Below are 20417 nucleotides of genomic sequence, written 5' to 3' on the forward strand. Positions count from 1 at the left end.
ATGTTGTAAAGTGCATACATACGTATTTTATCTTTCTATGCATAGAAAGTATGCAAAGGTTAAATAAAGACATGGCTTTGCTCATATGTTGCAGTATTTGCTCATGTGTTGCAGGTCTCAAGACAATGCTCTGGTTTGGCATTCAAACTGGAGCAGATATGAGCATTCATATAATGTCATACATTAATTGTCCAATTTTTGGGCTTCTCCTTGCTTTGATGTGTTCTTTCCCAAACTGATTTGATACAATCTTTTTGGAAGACAGCAGGCAAAATGCCTTTGTATTCCATGTGGACAGGAATGTAAGCATTTCTGACATTTCTCCTCATATTGGTGCCATTTTCCTTGCCTCAGTCTTCTTGTAGCTGTCATTTCTCCACATGCAAAAAGAAAAAAAGGCTTTTCCTGGGCTTTAAAAAATAGCAATTGCTAGACTGTTGCAGTGCAATTAAATTATAATGATCTATTGGCATGATCTAATATCTCTTGGGAAACTACTATTCCTAGTTTTCATTCTTTAGAAAAAGAAAGCATCTAGTCACTTTTGTTGAGAGATATAAAGGGAAAGCTGGTGAACCCTTTATATCCCCATAATAAAAAAGGGACAGACACATTCTTGTTATAAGAGTACAGTTAGACAAATTAAATCAAGAATTCTGGAACATCATTCTCACATCCGTAATTACATTACCGAAGCTCACCTTGTGGATCATTTTGTCAGTTGCTGATTCTTTGAGATTTTTTGTAATTTTTATATTTGTGAGTGCAATTATAACACTGTGGATGTGAACAATTGCTGTTTGGCAAGAGTCAAAGTGGATTTTTAAACTTCAAACCATATCTCTTAAGGGTTTAAGTAAAAACGATGATGATGATGATGATGATGATGATGATGATGATGCATCATCATCACTTAATTTTATGAATCACCTCATCCGAGCCAATGCCGGGCTCTAGGCAATGTACAACAGAAGGTACACATAAAATCAATAAAACCAGTAATTTAAAACAGTTGCAACCCAATGAACCTACTTTATAGCGTACTATAATTCTGCTTTCCAGGCATTGGGAGCAGTTCCCCCTTTATGTAAAGGGGGGGAAATAGGGGTGTCAGCCCAGCAGTCATCACTGTCCTCAAACAAAAGCTTGGTGGAACATTTCTGCTTTGCAGGCCCTGCAAAATTGTAAAAGATCCCGCAGGGCCCTAGTGTCTTCCAGCAGAGAGTTCCACTAGGTTGGGGCCAGGACTGAAAAAGTCCTGGCCCTCGTTGAGGACAGCCATACCTCTTTAGGGTCGGGGATCACCAGTAGATTTTGACCAGTAGAGCATAGTGCTCTTCCAGGGACATAGTGGAGGAGCCGGTCCCGCAGATACATTGATCTCAGACTGCTCAAGGCCTTAAAGGTCATAACCAGAACCTTGAATCTAGCTCGGTACTCAATTGGAAGCCAGTGTAGCTGACGCAGCACAGGTAGAATCTTACATGTTTTATCTGAAATATGCACGTTCTATTGAGCGGATATGTTGATTTATGGGAATTTGAAATTATGCATTGGGAACACTTGGCTAATGGATCCTTATCGTTATTTAGCTACTCCTTTGGGAGTTGCTTTGAGAGCACTGATAGCACTGAGCATTTGCCAGATGTGAAAATAACTGCAGCAACAGGACTTTGAAATATTTGCCTGATCTGTCATACAGGTATGTTTGGACGTTTGGTTCACCAGGTGGTGTCCCAAAGCATATCTTAGAAGGTGTTATTATTAGAATGCTCTGTTTACTTACAAAACGGTTTGGTCATTTCTCAGAAAACCAGTTCCTACTTTGATAAAACTTCAACAAAATGTGGCTATTATTAGCTAGCTCGCCAGTAAGAGGCTGGGACCTGTTATCATCATTACTACTGGGTCACCTTTACTATTATATTCTGCATGGACTGAAGAAATTTGGACTTCCATTTTGTGATTCTGGTGAAATACATGTACTAACCTGATTTTGATTGTTTTAAAAGCTTCTGGATTAATATCTGTGGACTTTGACTTCATATACAGGTTTCCCTTTGTTCACAACATTGTATCTATGTAATGTTTGTGACTTTTCTAATAGCATATGAATTATAAAATAATTATTTAGCACACAATAAGTTTGGCTGTATTAAGCTCTGTTATATAAGATTCCAGACTATATGATTTCACACAGTTTTTGTTTTGTTTACCTTCATCTACTGTAACTGAAAGCTGGAAATTTGGAGGAAGTAACAGAGCGTGGTAATAATGGTATTGTGCTGTAGTAATCTTTTTATTGTTATTTTTTGTCATCAAGTCGCAACTGACTTATGGCAACCCAATACGTTTTTCATTGCAAGAGATGTTCAGAGGTGGTTTGCTATTCCCCGCCTCTGCATTGCAACCCTGGTATTCCTTGGAATTCTCCCATCCAAATACTAGTCAGGGCCAACCCTGCTTAGTTTCTGAGATCTGGTTAGCCTGAGCTACCCAGGTCCAGTCTTTTTGAAGAGGCCTCCAAAGTCCTTTGGTGGCACTGGGGAAGGAGAAATGATAGCTGTGAGGAAAGAGGGGCCTAAAACGAGGAAACTATGAGGAAAACTGCTGTGTGGATGCTCTGTTGTGAGTGTCTCTGCATTCACAGGGGCAACAAGAGATACACAGAGCATCAACACCATGTGGAAGCAGTCATGGTTACAGAAGGCAATACAATTGCTGCAATCAGCAAAAGTTTGCTCTTTAATTTGTACAACTTTACCTGTTGTGAAAACAGAAGTGGATTTCTAACAGATCAGCAATCGCCTCCTAGATCACTGCAATTTGTCGATGATGAGTGTGACATACTCTTCGGCTTTCTTAACAACACTTTGGAAATTTTCACAAGCTGGCTTCAATACCTTAACAGCATCTTCCAAGTAATCTGCAGCTATTTCATAGCTGTTCTTGGATGTCTGCCCCCGGAGAACTACCTGCATGAAGCTGGTGAGTGAGTGAGTTATGGAAGATGTAGACTGAGTGCGAGCCTTTGCTCCAGTTTGTGTAGCTGGAGAAGATGAAGTGCTGGTTTCTGGAAAAGCTTTAGCAATTTCATTAGCAATTTCATCATGGGTCATGAGAAGATCACCAACTTGCAGGGACATCGCAGGAGAGTTCACTAACAACCGCAAGGTAGACTGTAGTGTTTCAGGGAGATTACTGTTTTTCAATAAGACTGTAGCAATGGGACCACAGATCGTTGCAAAAGATCCCTTATAGAGGCCATAGATCTCCTTCACAAGATTGATTTTTTCATCCATGGCAGAAACAGGTAGAAGGATCTTAGAGTACAAAGGGCCACTGACACACTGCTGGACATCCTTATCTTTCAACTCCACAGTCTCTTGCATGCCTTTCAGAGCACTCAACAGAAGCTGAAGGTTCTCCTTGATACTGAGGTTTTCTCTCACAACAACATTGGGAAATTCAGTTCCAAGGTACTGGTTGAGCATTCGGAACATGGTGTTGGTGGAAGAGGCGAAGACATAGACACAATCGTACAGAGTATGGCTGGCTTTGCACAGCCGCTGCTTATCCTTCTCTGCACAAAACAAGGACAGCATTTCCAAAGAGGGAGAGGCCACACTGAAATAAAAAGCAATCAGTACTAAGTGTACGAAAATCAGTTTCAAGTCTATCTCATTTTTAAACATCCACAAACCTCCAGCAGCCACATTATACAAAATAAAAAGAAGCAAAAGTTATTCAATATTGAGCAAGACATTCATAAAAAGATTCCAAAGACTCCTACACTTAAAATTACATTTTTTAAAAATTTTTTAAATAACTTGCAGCACAATCCAGAGGGGGTGGGGTGGCTGAAAGCGCTCTGGGAGAGAACTTGCCACAAACATGGGCACCAGAAGCATTTGTGGCGACGTATGACCGGCGCCACCACAGTGGAGGGGAGTTACGTGGGCAGGGGGCCTCCCTAGCGCTGCTCCACTCAAGAGCAGCAGCACCTGAAGGCTGTGCCTGAGCATGGACAGAAGTGAGGCAGAGCGCAGTGCTCAGGCAGAGGAGGGGCTGGAGTTGGGGACGCAGCCAGGCTTAGGCGGCTTCCTGAGCAGTTTGGGCCATGACACGCCCCCCCCGAGAGGCGCAATGTTACGCCTGCAAAAACAGCGGCGTGTCCCATAGGCACTCATTGAAACCAAAAACAAATGTTGCCTCCACTGCTGCGGAAGCTCGCAAACCCCTTAGGGAGCGGCGTGATTGCCTCACCAATCCTTTCATGCCTTGGCCTGGCAAGCCCCCTCCCCGGTGCCCAATCGCGGTCCCCCCCCTCCTAGAAATACTTCCGCTCTGCCTCGCACAACTCAGTTGTTAGGGAGAGGAGTGCATGGTGGGAAGTTCTGCCAGCGAGCTCCCTGCCATACAGACTTAGAACGAGAGACAGGCAGGCAAGTTGGTGAAGGGTTTTGCACTGCGCCGTAGCTTTGACAGTATCTTTGACCAGCGCGCGGGAGAGCGAGGTCTAACTGCTCTTGTTTCCAGGTCTCCACAGGTTCCGGGCTCGCGGAGGCTCTGCGTGTGAGCGAGGACTGTCTCCCTTGGCTGGGTAAGTTTCACTGTGCTCCCCCACTATCCTCCCCCTCCCCTCGCTCTTGGTTGCTTGGTGTGTGAGTGTCCCTGGCACTTGAACCAGGCAATTGGTTCCAGCAGGGGACGTTTTCTGAAACTGTTCCCCTGTGCTGCTGCCTGCCTCCTTCCCTTGGTCTGCCCTCTGCCGCATTTCCAACCCCTGGAAGGACGGGGGGGGGTGTGTCTGGCAGCTGCCTCGATGCGGGGAGGTGGGTTAGAGACTGTCCCTTTAAGAGAGCGCCTGGCTGAAACGCAGCCTGCTCTTCCAGCTGCCGCCCCTGCAGGTGCTCTTGATCTCGGTCTCTGTTTTGCAGGTGGGACTCCAACAAAAAGGCTTCCGCGTGTGTTGCTCCACCCCCCCCACTCCCTCAGTTGTTTCTGGCCGCCGCTCGGAATGGAGCCCCACCCACAGTGAGACTGCCCAGTGCGCACCAGGAAACTGTTGCACTCTGTTCCGGAAAAATAAAGTCTGAGCTGTGCCCTCTGTTGTCTCTTCAGCTTGGAATCTGCTGCACGTTCCCGGGGCAACCCCACCCCTCCGAGGGAATGCTGGGAGGGTGGGCAGACTTGGTTCTTGGGAGGGGAATGGGTTATGAGCCGCCATGCTGCCTCCCACTTGGCTGGACAGGGGAGGGGGGTGCCGCCCCTCAGCCTGCCTGGGCTGATGACCTACGCGACCACACAGGGCTGTTGCACACAGGGCATTAGGCGGGGTAGCTGTTGAAGTGGATGCATGCCCAGCGGCTCGCACTCTGAGTTCTGCGGCCCCCAGGGGAGGTGTTCCTTGCACACAGCAGGGGGCAGCGGCAGGGCAACACTGGGGGGGCTCTGGGTGGTGGTGTCTTTTGGACTTGGTCTGGCCGCTACCAGACATACATTCCAGCCGCTGTCTAGTACAGCGAACTCCTGCACTTGGGACTTCCTGCTTGTCCGCGCATGCCTCTGCCCGCCTCCCTGCCATTGACAGAGTCTCTGATAGCGGGAGGGAGTGGGGGGATTGATGGCCTCTCAGGTGCGGGCTTTCCGCCCTCTCACCTGGTCACGTGCAATGGGCTGGCCAATCCCATGGTCCCACGCGAGCCTGTGCCTCCCCCACCCCCACCTTGGCAGTGGGCCAATGGCATGCGCCCGGGTGGAATCACCATGGCAACGGGTTCTCTCTCGCTTGTCCGGCTGCTCTTCCCCCTCCAAGCGGGGCATGCCATCTGGGAGCTGACTGTGGCCACCGACGCTAGTTCTGCACTTGAGCATAGCTACACAGCCGTTCTCTGGATTGGGCTGTAACTGTATAAAGATTTGTTCAAGCACATCTGTCCTGAGAAAAATAAAAGCTTTACTAATCTTAGAGAGTAAAATAAATGGCAAAGCAAGTAATACAATTTTTAAAATGTGGGGATTTCATTGAGCGTGACACTAACTAAAAAAGGGGAAAATATCTGCACTGCATTATTTCTTTTTTAGTTGTATGGGGACAGAATAGCAACAAAGACGACAAGGGGACAAAAAAAGTAGAATTTTGTCCATTTCATCCTCTAAGCTCATTTTAGTTTCCCATTCAGTGCATCTGGAAATTGACATAACCACAATATAATCCCACTATAAATTGCAATTTACCAAAAAGTTCATGGGGGAGGGGAAGCATGATACACTATGGGGTAATTGACCTTATTAAGGTTGAGGAATACATGAAGTATTGAGTTGTAGAAGACTGAAAATGAAGTTGTATCTATCCTCTCCCCCAGCTTCTTGGATCGATTTGCCCACACTTTTCAATTTAGGGAATGAATACTAAATAGAAAGTTTCCCAACGTGGACTATCTTAATAGATGGGGACCTGCCAAGATGATCCACCATTGTAGACTTATGGATCCAACTGGTTTCCAGAATGGCTCTGGAGAATTTTGAGACCTTTATTATAACAGGTGGCTCTACAGATACTCTTCTGATGGCCTGGAATTCACTGGCATCCTCTACTTCAGGACAGGAAACAGCTGGTAAAGCAGTAGATTAGTGCCAAATATGACATGGATCTAAGATTCGTATTCCACTTGGACAAATAATTAATTTAGTGTGGTTAAATTGTGCTATATTTCTTTTGAAAACAACAATGAAATTCATATTTTGTGATCTAATAGTACTCATTTTTGCCTTTCTCTGGTTCCTAACAACAGCCATGGTTGGGGGTGTCAATCATGAAAATGAAATGGGAGAATCAAACTCTGATCTTAGAAGGCTGTATATTTATATATGTATATATTTTATTCTAGCCTCCACTCCCCTGTACAGCAGGGCTCAGGGTGGATAGCAACAATGTTAAGACAGTACCATAAGTTAAATATTAAAAATAATTTTAATAACAATAGATTAAAAGTCAAGTCAGATGGCTTTTAAAGGCACAAGATAAGATAGCATAACTTGTCCAAAGCAAGGTTGTACAGTCTGTGTGTGAATGGATTGGCTGGTGGCAATGGCAGGATGAGTGGTGGAAAGGGGGCAGGGGAAGCCAATAGATGGAAACCTCATTGTCTTAACAATGGGCCTGGTGGAACATTTTTTGTCTTGCCCAGATCTCATCTGGAAGGGTATTCCACCAGAACTCTGGCTCAGGTTGAGGCTAAACAAGTACTTTTTGGGCTGGGGATCACCAGGAGATTATCCATTGAGTGCAACGCTCTTTGGGGGATATACCAGGAGAGACCGTTTCATAGATATGCTGGTCCTATACTGTGTAGGGCAGGGGGGGGGGGCAAACTGTGGCTTGGGAGCTGCATGTGGCTCTTTTGCACATACTGTGTGGCTCTCAAAATCCCCACCACCCTTGTTGGCCAGCTTGGAGAAGGCATTTGTCTCTTTAAATCACTTATCCAAGCCAAGGCAGTTTGGTGTAGTGGTTAAGTGTGTGGACTCTTATCTGGGAGAACCACGTTTGATTCCCTACTCACAGCTGCTGGAATGGCCTTGTGTTACCCATAGCTATCGCAGGAGTTGTCCTTGAATGGGCAGCTGTTCTGAGAGCCCTCTCTTTTGTGTGAAAACAATTTTATTATTCTGCAATATATTATATTAATACTCATCTATTATTAAAAAATTAGTACCAATACATTACATTTTCCACCTCCCTCCCCGCCTTTTTGTGACCTCCATCGGTGCATTTTAATTAATATACTAAAAAGAAAAAAAAGGTAGTTTTAACATTTTAAGAATCTTCATAAAAAATCTTATAACGATAATAAAATAAAAATAAGGGAAAAAAACAATTTACTATGATTATCGTCCATCTTCATTATAATCTTTTAGTCCTTAGTCCTTATTTTAAAAATAAAATTGAAGAAATATATATTCCCATAGTCTCAATTTTAACTATAAACCTTATCAAAATAATAAGTTGAGGAAACAGATAAAGAAAGGATATGATCCCATAGTCTCAATTTTTTAACTGTAATCCATTTACTATTCCTCATTGTGAGAGCCCTCTCAGCCCCACCCACCTCACAGGGTGTCTGTTGTGGGGGGAGAAGATATAGGAGATTGTAAGCCGCTCTGAGTCTCTGATTCAGAGAGAAGGGCGGGGTATAAATCTGCAGTAGTCTTCTTCTTCTGCTCACCTAGGATCCTGTCAACCTCATCCTGAGACAGTTGGCTGAATTGTTCCATTACTAGATCTAACGACAGTTAAGGGGCCTCCAGTTCATGTACTTTATCAACACTGGCAGGCAGGTCTTGATGGAGCAACAGGATTTTATCTACAAAACAGCTTGCAAAAGCCTCACAGCTGATTGCTGAATTACTATTTTTTTTTTCCGTTCCTTCTGAGAGGGAGGGTAGTGACCTGATCACCCTGTCTAATTGTGCTGGGCGAGAGCTACAAGATGTAATGGAGGCTGCATAGAATTATTTCTTTGCAGCTTTCACTGCCATCTCATAGGATTTCATAAACATTATATAAGATGTTCTTGTAGCTTAGTCACAAGTCAAAAGCCAAACTCACGCTAGTAGTCTATGCTCCCACTTCAAACTCTGAAGCTCCAAGGCATACCGAGATGCTAATTTGGAGTGCTGGGGAGCAATTTTGTCCATGGCTTCAGAAAGATGGTTGTGACAGTCTTCTCTCAGCACATCTAACAAATCACCAGGGAACACTGGATCTCATAAAGCATTCTGGAAACCAATTCGTTCAATCAGTCTCCTCAGGCAAGAGTAAAGCTTGCTGCCTAAGCAGGGAGTTTCTGGGACACTCAGGCAGGCCTTCAAGACAAAGTGGTCTGACCATGGCACTGCATCAATGGCATCCAGATCTACATCTGTCCCCATCCCAAAAATCAAATCCAGCATGTGGCCTACTTAGTGCATGTGGCCTGATACAACCTGGGAGAGTCCCAATGCTGCCATGGATGGCACTAGGTCCATAGTTTGTGAGGAAGCAACATCATCGGCATGAATGTTGAAGTCCCCTGTGAGGAACCTGTCAGGGTCAGCTTGGGAGGGTGACCACTATAAATTTTTCCCCAGTCACCTTCCCTCAGTCCCTCAGGCACACAGACAGAAATCCTGTAAGGACTAAAGTAAACTAGGCACCAGACTATTTTAAATTCAAAATCCAAAAAGAATGTTTGTTGCCTCACAAAAAGTAAGAAAGCAGAATAAAATAATATTAATTAGTTGTACTAAAAACAAATCAGTTGGCAGGTTGGTAAAATAATCAATCTCTAAACTCCAGAGATTTGTCAGGCTGAACAAATATAACCAGGCAGAAGATTCTTAAATTACCAAACAGGCAGGCTTTAGAATTATTCAAAACTTTGGACAGGCAGGCAGTGCCTTCTTGGCACTAGGAAAACTTTGCAGTCACTATGGTATAGCCTTCTCAAATCTTTACCACTCACACTGAGGACTCCTGACTTGTGCCAGATCAATTCTTCTTCACAGACATACACACTAGCATACAGGATCCATACCTTCTGAGTGCTATTTCCAGCCCCTCACTCCTGTGTGACCCACCCAGCTAGATTTAGGGCTGCCAAGTCAAATTAAAGAAATATCTGGGGACTTTGGGGTTGGAGCCAGGAGACATTAGAGGTGGAGCCAAGATCAAGGCTGTGACAAGCATAATTGAACTCCAAAGGGAGTTCAATTCCTTCCTTCCATAGGAAATAATGAAGGATAGGGGCACCTTCTTTTGGGGGTCATAGAATTGGACCCCCTGGTCCAATCTTTTTGAAACTTGGGGGGTATTTTGGGGAGAGGCACTAGATGCTATACTGAAAATTTGGTGCCTCTACCCCAAAAAACAGCCCCCCCCCAGATACCCGCGGATCAATTCTCCATGATTTTCTATGGGAATAAATCTCCATAGGGAATAATAGAGTTCCCAGCAGACATTTCCATCCCCTCCCCCCACTTTCTGATGACCCTGAAGCGGGGGGAGGGTCTCCAAACCAGGGGATCCCCTGCCCCCACCTGGGGGTTGGCAACCCTAGCTAGATTCCTAGTCTGAATCTTGGGATTCCCTTCTAGCCACCAAAATCCAGTCCTCCTTTCTCGGTGTTTAAGTGTTCCCAGTTTACTAGGAGTCTGCCCTGTTGTGCTGACAGGTCCTCTGAGAGAGCTCTGCTCACAGAAGGTGCCTGGTTTTGATCCCCTTCTGACTACAAACTCTCTCACAGACAGAAACTTATTTCAGTTCTGTCTCCTCAAGGGACTCAGCCCTACTGGCTGTTCTCAGCTCCTTCCAGTTGCTTCAACAACAACTGATCCACCTAAGTACACAGTCTTCACTCCTAACTGTTCAGTACTCAAGCTCCAACTCCAGACTAAAACTCTGAGGTGTTTTACTTCCCTCCAGCTCTGTTACCATAGCTGCGGCCCAGCCAATTGTTGCAAGGCTGTTCCCAGCCTCCAGGCTAACTTGCCTGAGTCAGTCACATCCCCCAAGAGGAACTCCAAGGCCCAGCCTGCTACTGCCTCTAACAGATTTGGTAGGGTATCTGCTGATGTGCTAGGCAGTCAGCAGACAGACAAACTCTCCTCAGCACCTCATGTTAGGCCTACAGTCAATGCCAGAGATCTTGGGGTAGGAAGTGGTCTGAAGGGAAAAAGCTCTCAAATGTGTATTGCCACCCCCTCCAACCTTTTGTCCAGGACAGATGGAGGACCAAGAAACCTGGCCTGGACAAAAATTGCTGACTGATAAATGGGAATTTATTGGTTAATAAATTCCAATTTAAATTAATTAACAAGTCCAATCCTAGTTTCTTGTGAATACTATTCACTAGCAGGGATAATTTAATTTTTAAACAACTCAGTCCCATCAGGCTTTAGTCAATGGGATGGAGTAAGTTAGTTTCTATGGCTAAAGCAACAGGCCAAGCAACTGTCAGAACTCCACATCATTGTAGCTATACACTTCCATGCCTGGAAGGTTCTGCAACTCTGTTGCCTTAACTTAAATGCTCCCAGTAACTCAATCATTGTTTTGATTGTTTGGGTACACAGGTCCCAGATGATTGCCTGAACCATGCTCCAAGTTCCTGGGGTCTCCAGGAAGTACGAAGGCATCCATGAAGGTCTCTGAAGATATCCAAAATCATCTGGGACCATCAGAGCCCATTTATGGTTATTTGAGACCACTAGGGTTGCCAAGTCCCCTGTGGCCTCCATAGAGTTTTCCCGGAAGCTCCTAGAGTGGCTGGTGCACAACGTCACCGGTGTGATGATGTTACTTGCAAGTGACGTCATCACTGGCAGTCTTTAAGCAGCAGATTCACAAACACTTGTCAGGGATGCTTTAGACCAGGGGTGTCAAACATGTGGGCCAGGGGCCAAATCAGAACCCCCGGGGGGCTCCTATCAGGCCCCTGAGCAACTGGCTGTCATCTGCTTTCTTCTCCTTCTCTCTTGCTTCCTTCTGCTTCACAGCTTGCTTTGCAAGGCTTGCTCAATTGCACAGGAGCTACAGAGCAAAACTTCTGTTTTCTCCATTGGCTGAGGCTCTTACCTTGGGGAAGAAGGGGTGGGGAGGTAGAGCTTGCTTTGCCAGGTTCTCTCAATTGCACAGTGGAGTTACTGAGCCAAGCCTCTTTTCCTTCTATTGGCTGAGGCTCCTCCCCCTCCTGGTCCCCTGGGGAAGGAAGGAAAGAGCCAGAGCTTCCTTTGCCCAGTTCCCTGGATCCCATGGGAGATGTTCAAAGAAAGCACCTTTAAGACCAACTAGTGTTAATATTTTAAACATGTTTTGTGTTTTTTTTTAAATTATTGTGTTTGTCATTGCCTGTGTCCTTCATAAAGTTTATATCTCTGCTGCCTAGTCTTAAATAGGAACATACATGGCCTGGTCTGACCCAACGAGGTCTCATTTATGTCAGATCCGGTGGTCATAACAAATGAGTTCGACACCCCTGCTCTAGGCTGATTCTGCATAGAGCAGGGGGTTGGACTAGATGGCCTGTGTGGCCCCTTCCAGCTCTGTGATTCTATGATATGATTCTTTTATGGTCTATCTGCAGTTGCAGCTGTAACGGTAGAAGAAGAAGAAGAATTGCAGATTTATACCCTGCCCTTCTCTCTGAATCAGAGACTCAGGGAGGCTTACAATCTCCCATATCTTCTCCCCCCACAACAGACACCCTGTGAGGTGAGTGGGGCTGAGAGGGGTCTCACAGCAGCTGCCCTTTCAAGGACAACCTCTGCCAGAGCTATGACTAACCCAAGGCCATTCCAGCAGGTGCAAGCAAAGGAGTGGGGAATCAAACCCGATTCTCCCAGGTAAGAGTCCACATACTTAACCACTACCAAACTGATAGCTTTTTTAGTAGCTTTCACCGTAAATTCTCACTCTTGGGGCTAATCTAATTGAAAATATTCCTCCTAGACTTCTATTTTGGTAATGGCTTTTATATTAGATTCAGTCCTTTGCCTTATAACCAGTGATGTCTGAAGACTGTTACTCTGAGGGTCATGACTGAATTCTCCCCAGTGTAGCTTAGCTTTAAAAACATCTGGAAAGAGCCCCAGCTGTGTTTGAGTTGCAGCACTCCTGAAGTCCCCCCCCCCCCGTTTAAACTCACCTTCATTTTTTGGATTGAACCCCACCCTTCGGATATTAAGAAAGAAGAAGAGGGTACTTCTCTTGTTTCTCCTATCTACTGGAGTTAAGCAATCCTTAAGGGCTGGTTTTAATACAGGAAAGTGTGAGAAAATGTTCCTTAGTGAAACTGCTCCAATCCAACTCAGCTCCCCTCACTGCTTCATAAAACAAAACTACATGTTGAAGAACCTGAACACGGATCCTCTAGAATAAATATTGTTTAGCCATCACAATTGGCATTAACTGCCATTAAGAGTTAAGATGCAAGTAATATTCAAGCTCCTTTTGGAAATCCTACCTGCTTATGTAACTGTTTTAATTCAGTTCATGATGGTCCCAAAGTCCATGTACATGAAGAATACTTTTCTTCCATCCTGCCAAAAGACCCAGGCACACAGACTAAAATCTCAGCCTTACTCAGTACTGAAGACTATATGAAAATATGCAACATGAACCAGAAGCTTATGCCTATTTTGTATTTTTGCTGCATATAATGACAAATATGCATAGCATATACATGAACTTGCAGTTAGCGTTGTTCTAATTGCATATACCCTGCAGTCTTTTTATTCCAAAATTGTGATTTCAAATGTGAACACTTATGACAGGTCCTGAAACCCCCCCTGCTATATGAGCTTATATGTCCTGACCTGGATAGTTCAGGCTAGCCCAGTCTCATCAGGTCTTGGAAGCTCAGCAGGATCAGCCCTGGCTAGTATTTGAATGGGAGACCCCCAAGGAAGTCCAGGTCCCAGTGCAGAGGCAGGCAATGGCAAACTGCCTCTGAACGCCTCATATCTTGAAAACTCTACAGGGTTACCATAAGTCCTTGATAGCAAAAAAGGCAGCCAGGGGTGGGGGTTGGGGATTGCAGCTTGATTCTCTGAACTGTGATTTAGCCAATAAGGGTTTAGTAGAGGACACAGTGCCTCCAGTCTCGTGACTGTAATGCTGAGTTGGCATTGTGAGCAAGCCCATGACCCTGCATCAGCACAACAGGGCAGATCAGCATTATTATACCAACACCGCCTACCAGTAACAGTTTAGGAATCCGAAACATGATGCCTACAAACAAGCCCTCAAACTTATTGTGTAAAATTGAAACGTGAGGTAAGAGCTTGCATTGATCATTTGTAGGGCATGGATGTGGCTAGGTAAAAGTTGGTATCAGTGAAGTTTGGAATAGCAAGAAAGGGAGAATTATGCCCTGAATAATTGCTCTGTATAAGATAGGGGATGCTAGATGAACAGTGAAGAAGTACATAGTTAAGGGGCAATTATATATAACTGTATTATAAATTTAAACTGTTTTAAATGCTACTCTAAATATCATGGCTTCCTCCAAAGAATTCTGGGAGTTGTAAGTTGTTGAGATGTTTAGTGGGGAATGACAATACTGAGTATTCTGTCTTAGTTTTGGTTGAGGACAGCGATAGGTACCATTTCTTCTTGCACACTCTCTCCCTACTTCTTCTCTAGCCTACCCATGAAATAGTGGCACAATCTGGAAACTTGAAGTTTTAATGCCACTTGAAAATGTTTTAATTCTGTAGTATTTAAATTGTTTGCCTTGTTTTATCATGATTTTTTTACTGTTGTTCACTGCCCTGAGCCTTGTGTACTCAAGGGGGGGGGCAGTCTATAAATGTAATTTATAAAATAGATATAAATAAAATATATAGATTCATAAACTTCCTTAGAACTACAGTTCCCAGGGAGTTTTTTTTTTAAGATGGACTGTTATACCCATTTACATTTGTAGTGCAGATATAATACCTCTTGATGTTATTCGTTGTATCCTGTTGAAGTAACTTTAGGGAGAAATTACTCCACACTTCCATCTCTAATGTCTATGGCACAAATCCTCAACCTTGTTGAACCTGGGGTGCTTTTGGAATTCTGAGAACAGGTACTGGATGCTGACATTAAAATGGCTGACAAAGGGGTAAGTAGGACCATGACAAAATGGCTGTCATGAAGGCATGAAGTCACAAAATGTTGAGGGATTCCATGCCTAGCATCCTCCTATAATGGTGACATCTATTTCAGAAAGGGTACTCCCTGCATAAACAAAGTCTCCTTGGTTCTTCTGAAGCACTTCCTACTGTAGCAAAGTGGAGGAAACATGGACTAACCCTTTGCTTTGGGAAAGAGCAAGTGGGCTCTGGGAAACACAGTTGGTTACCACCTTGGGGGTCAGTGGTCTATGGCAACTGTCTTCATCTTTCTTTATCAGATTATCTTCACAGAATGAAATTAAGTGATCTCCTCTATCCAAATAATCCAAAGAGACGCCAGGATGTCATTGACCTGCATCAGCAACTGCTTGCTTGCATGCAACTTAATTTTAAGGCAACCAATGAACTGATTGGAGCACTGAATGCACATCTGGGGGCCAAGATTATTCACATTAAAATGAAAGAGGAAGGTACCATCAAACAGAACTGTGATATTATTATACAAGCCTTGAATGATATCCAGCAACAGTTGGGGAATTTTGACAAAGAATTGAAGGAAAAACTAGAACCAGTAATGTATCAAAAGCTTTACGATATTAAACAGCCTGAGCTGGAAAAAATTGGCATAGCTTGTAAAATTGTTTCTATTGTTCTTGGAGAGGCTACTGCAACTGCAGGTGCAATAGTTGTAAAATTAATTGGTTCAAATATTATAATGGTTACAGTTAACAAACTAGTTGCACTGCTTGCTCAGATTGGGGTATCAGTCCTTGGAGGTCTTGGCATTAGTGTTCTGGGGCTTGGCATTGAAATCATTCTTCATGCCATCTTGGGAGCTGTGGAAAGAGAGCACCTTCTGGCATGTATTCAGAGCTATGAGCAGCATCTGGCTGAATTTAAAGAAGCCTCAGACTCATATCAGCATGCCATCCATAAAGTAAGTGCAATGGTGAAAGACAAAGCTGAGTAACTTGGGAATGTTCTTGTCCTTGGATGATTGCACCAAACCCATTACATCATAACTGAAAAGCCTGACTTTTCCTCTTTCAATTATGGTTATAACAGATCTCTATAAAGACAGAGAATTGGAATCAAGGTCCATTTCTGCCAGTGCAATGGGTGGATTTTTTTTGCTGATTTCCTGCTGTCATCGCAGTTTCCCAATTTCACCCATCATGCTGTTCCTGAGAGCCCCTATCCCCAGTGAGCTGCAGTGGGGAGAAGCGAGCAGAAAATTTCCATTCTGCTGAAGCAACTACTTTCCTTTATTGAAAAACAAACTTTGGATCCAACCCGACCCAAAATGTGCTGCTGCAGGTATGTAGAATTCAAAAGCACCACTCAAGATACTTATTGGGGTGTGAAAAGAGATCATTCTTTTTGTGTGGTACACAGAGAAGACTGCTGCTCCAAGAATGCATTGAACCTGTATGAACTCTCAGTGTAGATTACTAATGAACAGTATGAATCTCCCTCTTGCTTTCTAATTTTCCACTGAAATTTAAGACCTGCACTTGGATGCTGCCATATTTATTTTAAGAACAAAGAATGAACTGCTATTATGAGATGTGGCATCTAGAATTATTCACTTCTGATGGAAAATAATGGAACTGATGTGTTTTTTTTGTTTGCTGTGTTTTGCCAGCAACTTTCTGACAATGCAAGTCAGCACTTTCATTTTCAAATCTAAGTCACACTGAAATAAATGATACATTAGCTGCAAGATATGCAGTTTTATAGAATTCCAACTTTAATTTTTATGATGTGCCTTCTTCTAGCACAGACAAGTCACAGCACATACAGTAACGCAGCACTCTGCACTAGCTAATCTGCAAAAAGTGTTCAATGAACAGGACATTACATATAGTTTATATGCGAACTTTATTGTATGGAACTAAGTTCATGTTACACACAGTGGTTTGTTTTTCAGTTACATACTGTTGGCAGAGGGAAGCAACATTAGGAATAAAGCTCACACTAGACTTCTGGCTTTATGAAAGAAATAGAGGTTATTTATAGAAAAACTTCATAGTTAGAAAAAGATCTAGTGATCCATGTAAGCTACTTTGGTGAGAGACTGCTTGGGGTTGGTGGCTCTGGGCTGGGAAATACCTGGAAATCTGGGGGGGCGGGCGGGGGTGAAGCCTGGGGAGGGGAGTGACCTCAGTAGGGTACAGTGCCATAGAGTTCAACCTCCCCCCACAACAAGCAACCATTTTCTCCAGTGGAAGTTATCTCTGTAGTCTAGAGATCAATTGTAATAGTGGGAGATCTCCAGGCCCCACTTGGAGGTTGGCAACTCTATGCTAGCATATCCTGCTCATATGGTGAGTGGAGGAAAGGAGAGAGTAGTATTCTGGGTAAACAAAGACATATCAACAGAGCAGACAAAGGGAACTGATCCATTTGGCCTTGCTAGCGATACTGCCTGCTTTTAAGGTAGAAAAGAGTAACGGTCCAGTAGCATCTTAAAGACTAACTAAATTTGTGGAAGGGTATGAGCTTTCATGAGTCATTGCTCACTTCTTCACCCCTTTAAAGTGGCCACCACTTTTAAAGAAGTCGCATACCTTTTAAATGCTTTCCATCAATTGGAAATACTGGGGGACGGGGGTGCCTTCTTTTGGGGCTCATAATTTGGACCCTCTGGTCAAATCTTTTTGAAACTCAGGGAGAGGGGTTGAGGAGAGGTATCAGATGCTATGCTGAAAGTCTGATACCTTTGCCTCAAAAAACAGTCCCCCAGAGCCCCAGATACCCACTAGGGTTGCCAGCCTCTAGGTGGGGCCTGCAGATCTCCTGCTTTTACAGCTGATCTCCAGCTGACAGAGATCAGCTTTCCTGGAGAAAAGGGCTGCTTTGAAGGGTGGACTCTATGGCATTGTACCACGCTGAGTTCCCTCCCCTCCCCAAACCCACCCTCTCCTGGATCCACCCCCAAAGTCTCCAGGTATTTTCCAACACAGACTTGGCAACCCAAATACCCATAGATCAATTCTCCATTATACCCTATGGGAGCCTGTCTCCATAGGGTATAATGGAGTGCTCAGCAGACATTCCCTCTTTCTGATAACCCTCCAAACCAAGGAATGCCCTGCCCCCAACTGGGGATGGGCAACCCTATCTGTAATGTCCCCTGATGGAAGAGGCAGCTTCCTTGGGATCAGGCCATGTGGTGACCACAGGATACTCTATCTATTTGATGGCACCATGCAATTCAGTCAGAAAAGCTGCCAGGGTGATGGAATAATGGAAAGCTGAAGACCAGCAGGTTATCTGATAGATGAGAAGGAAGAAAGAAAAGGGAAGTGGCTGTGCAGGCTTTCAGGGAAGGCAAAGAGGAAATTTATAGGAGCGGGGAAGAGATGCCCCAGCATAGGGTTGCCAATTCTAACTCAGAAAGTATCTGGGGACTTTGGGGGTACAGCCGGAAAAATTTCACATTCCCCAAAATAAATAAGTAAAAATACAGCAGTGTAGTTCCCCTGGACACAATCTTCATTTCCTCATCCCAAGCAGCTGCACGTCCCCTGTACCTTCTCTCTCTCTCTCTCTCTCACACACACACACACACACACACACACAGAGCAGCCAAGATAAACAGTTTGCAATCCCACACTTGTGTCATCTCACTGGGGCAATTTACTCATCAGTTGCTGAAGTTCCAAGCTCTTCAGACGAACACAGGGAAATGAAAGGTTCTAGTTTATCCTTTACTATGCAAACAATCTCTGAAAAGATTGTAAAACAAACAGGTGGTCTGGGTTGCTTTCACAGCTACTGGGAGCAGCCATGTTGTTCTGCTGGTTCACCCCGCCCACATTCAGCCTGGCCTCTACAGATTTAAAAGCACACACACCATCTAAAAAGTAAACCTTTCCAAGTGTCTTCTTAAGCATTCCAAAGTGGAAAGGCACATGGTGGCTGTTGGGTGGGGCTTCCCCCATCGGCCAGCTGACTGGGGGCGGGAAGGAGCCCACAAAAATGGGAGATTCCCCGTTGGAACCTAGGGATTGGCAAGCCTACCCCTGCAAATCCTTGTAGGTCCCTATCTGTAACAAGCGAACTATAATAGGACTACAGGCGCTGGCACCCACTGGATACTTTTCAAATGCCATCATGAAAGATATTTGGTGAACACTTGTGTAACACCTCACAGCTATAAAAAATCTTAATACATATTTGCACATAATAAGAAATGACTATGGCAGTAAGACTTTTCTTAATTTTAATCAAAGGCTGGCAATATGGAAAACGTGAAAGTTTATTAATTGCAATTTTAAGTTTTTCACATCATGTAATAAAATTCTTTAAATAGCAAGATTTTGAAATGGGATATAAACTGGGATTTAAATGTAAATCTGTTAGTTCCAATATATTGTGATGTGCTTCTTTCAAGAAAGTAATTACTATGCAGAATGAATTACAATTTTCTTACCTGTCTTTTTGTTGTTATTCCATTTGTACATGTTCTATTCAAAATCAGTCTATGACCAAATAAAATATTCTTACTTACAAACAGTATTTATACAACAAACATAAGACTTTATATATAGATATTACACAGAATAGGTGCATACATCGAGCACATATTTATCTCCTAGGACATTTGGTTTACTGTCATACAATTTAACCACAAAACCAGTCCACAAACTCTAACATATGCATCTTCTGATGTGCACATGAAAATCAGGCATTAGCCAGAGCTTTCTCATTCCAATTAATCAGTCAGTTGAAATAGGGAGACTTGCTCATGTGGAGAGTATGCTTCAGAGCTTCAAATGGTGAGGATAATACCAGAGTTAGCTTTTCTGTTATTCTCTTTTCCCTCTGCATTCCCTTGGTATTTTTCCTGACTTTCTTTTCTTACAGGATATATTCTTTTTGTGTTACACTCATTGTAAGATATATTATTAACTGAGCTCAGTTGGATATATACCAGCAGGTTTGACCATATTTGTAGCAGTTTCTAACCACACACTTTCCCTGACAGAACAGCATTTCTGTTTGCAGAACAGGGACAACAGTTTCTGCCAATTTCTCTGCAGGCCTTCACTTTGCTGATCCTCAGGAGCAAAATTTGGGAGGGGCTTAGTAGCAGGAAGGAGGAGGCCCACCCTGTAAAGTTGATGGCTCTCTGGATACACACTATGTTCCAAAAGGGAGAACACATAGCAGCACATCAGCTTGACACATTTCTTTTTTAAAAATGAATTTTATTAAGATTCTGCTCCAAGCAAAAAAGAACTAGGTGCTATAGTAGATGAAATGTGATTAATAAATAATATAAAATAGTCAAGAAATTCCACTGAGACCATATATATAGCTTCATGTGATCATAACTGGTACTTAGAGAAGGGGCAGGAAGTCAGTGTGTAAACAGTGGTAGTGTCATAAGTAGATCTACCAGATCACATAAATAACATTTTTGTTTTGCAAGGAAGGTGGCATGATAGAGTCTGATCTTGTCAGATCTCAGAAGCTAACTAGGGCCAATCTTGGTTAGAACTTGGATGGGAGACCTCCAAGGAAGACGGCAGAGAAAAGCAATGGCAAACCACCTCTATTTTCTGGCCTTGAAAGCCTCTTGTTGGGGTCACCATAAGTCAGCTGTGACTTGACAGCACTTTACACACACACATACACACAGGGACGAACAATAGGCTCTGTATTAGTTAAATCATAACTCTCCAGCAAGAACATAATTAAACAAATAGAAAAACCAACCCAGGAACAGTTTGTATTCACCT

General features: G+C 43.7%; 2 protein-coding genes across 2 annotated transcripts; one reads left to right on the forward strand and one right to left on the reverse strand.

Moving 5' to 3' along the window:
- Nucleotides 1-2724: 2724 nt before the first annotated feature.
- LOC132575892 (uncharacterized) lies at nt 2725-3624 on the reverse strand. Its single transcript, XM_060244576.1, has one exon. The coding sequence runs from the start codon at nt 3603-3605 to the stop codon at nt 2817-2819; it is 789 nt and encodes a 262-aa protein (XP_060100559.1). The 5' UTR covers nt 3606-3624; the 3' UTR covers nt 2725-2816.
- A 10078-nt stretch (nt 3625-13702) lies between these two features.
- SMCO3 (single-pass membrane protein with coiled-coil domains 3) lies at nt 13703-15773 on the forward strand. The gene is made up of 2 exons (XM_060244577.1): nt 13703-13819; nt 14946-15773. The coding sequence occupies exon 2, from the start codon at nt 14960-14962 to the stop codon at nt 15635-15637; it is 678 nt and encodes a 225-aa protein (XP_060100560.1). The 5' UTR covers nt 13703-13819; nt 14946-14959; the 3' UTR covers nt 15638-15773.
- Nucleotides 15774-20417: the final 4644 nt, after the last annotated feature.

Source organism: Heteronotia binoei, chromosome 8, assembly GCF_032191835.1.
Source record: "Heteronotia binoei isolate CCM8104 ecotype False Entrance Well chromosome 8, APGP_CSIRO_Hbin_v1, whole genome shotgun sequence".
NCBI classification, from domain to species: domain Eukaryota; kingdom Metazoa; phylum Chordata; class Lepidosauria; order Squamata; family Gekkonidae; genus Heteronotia; species Heteronotia binoei.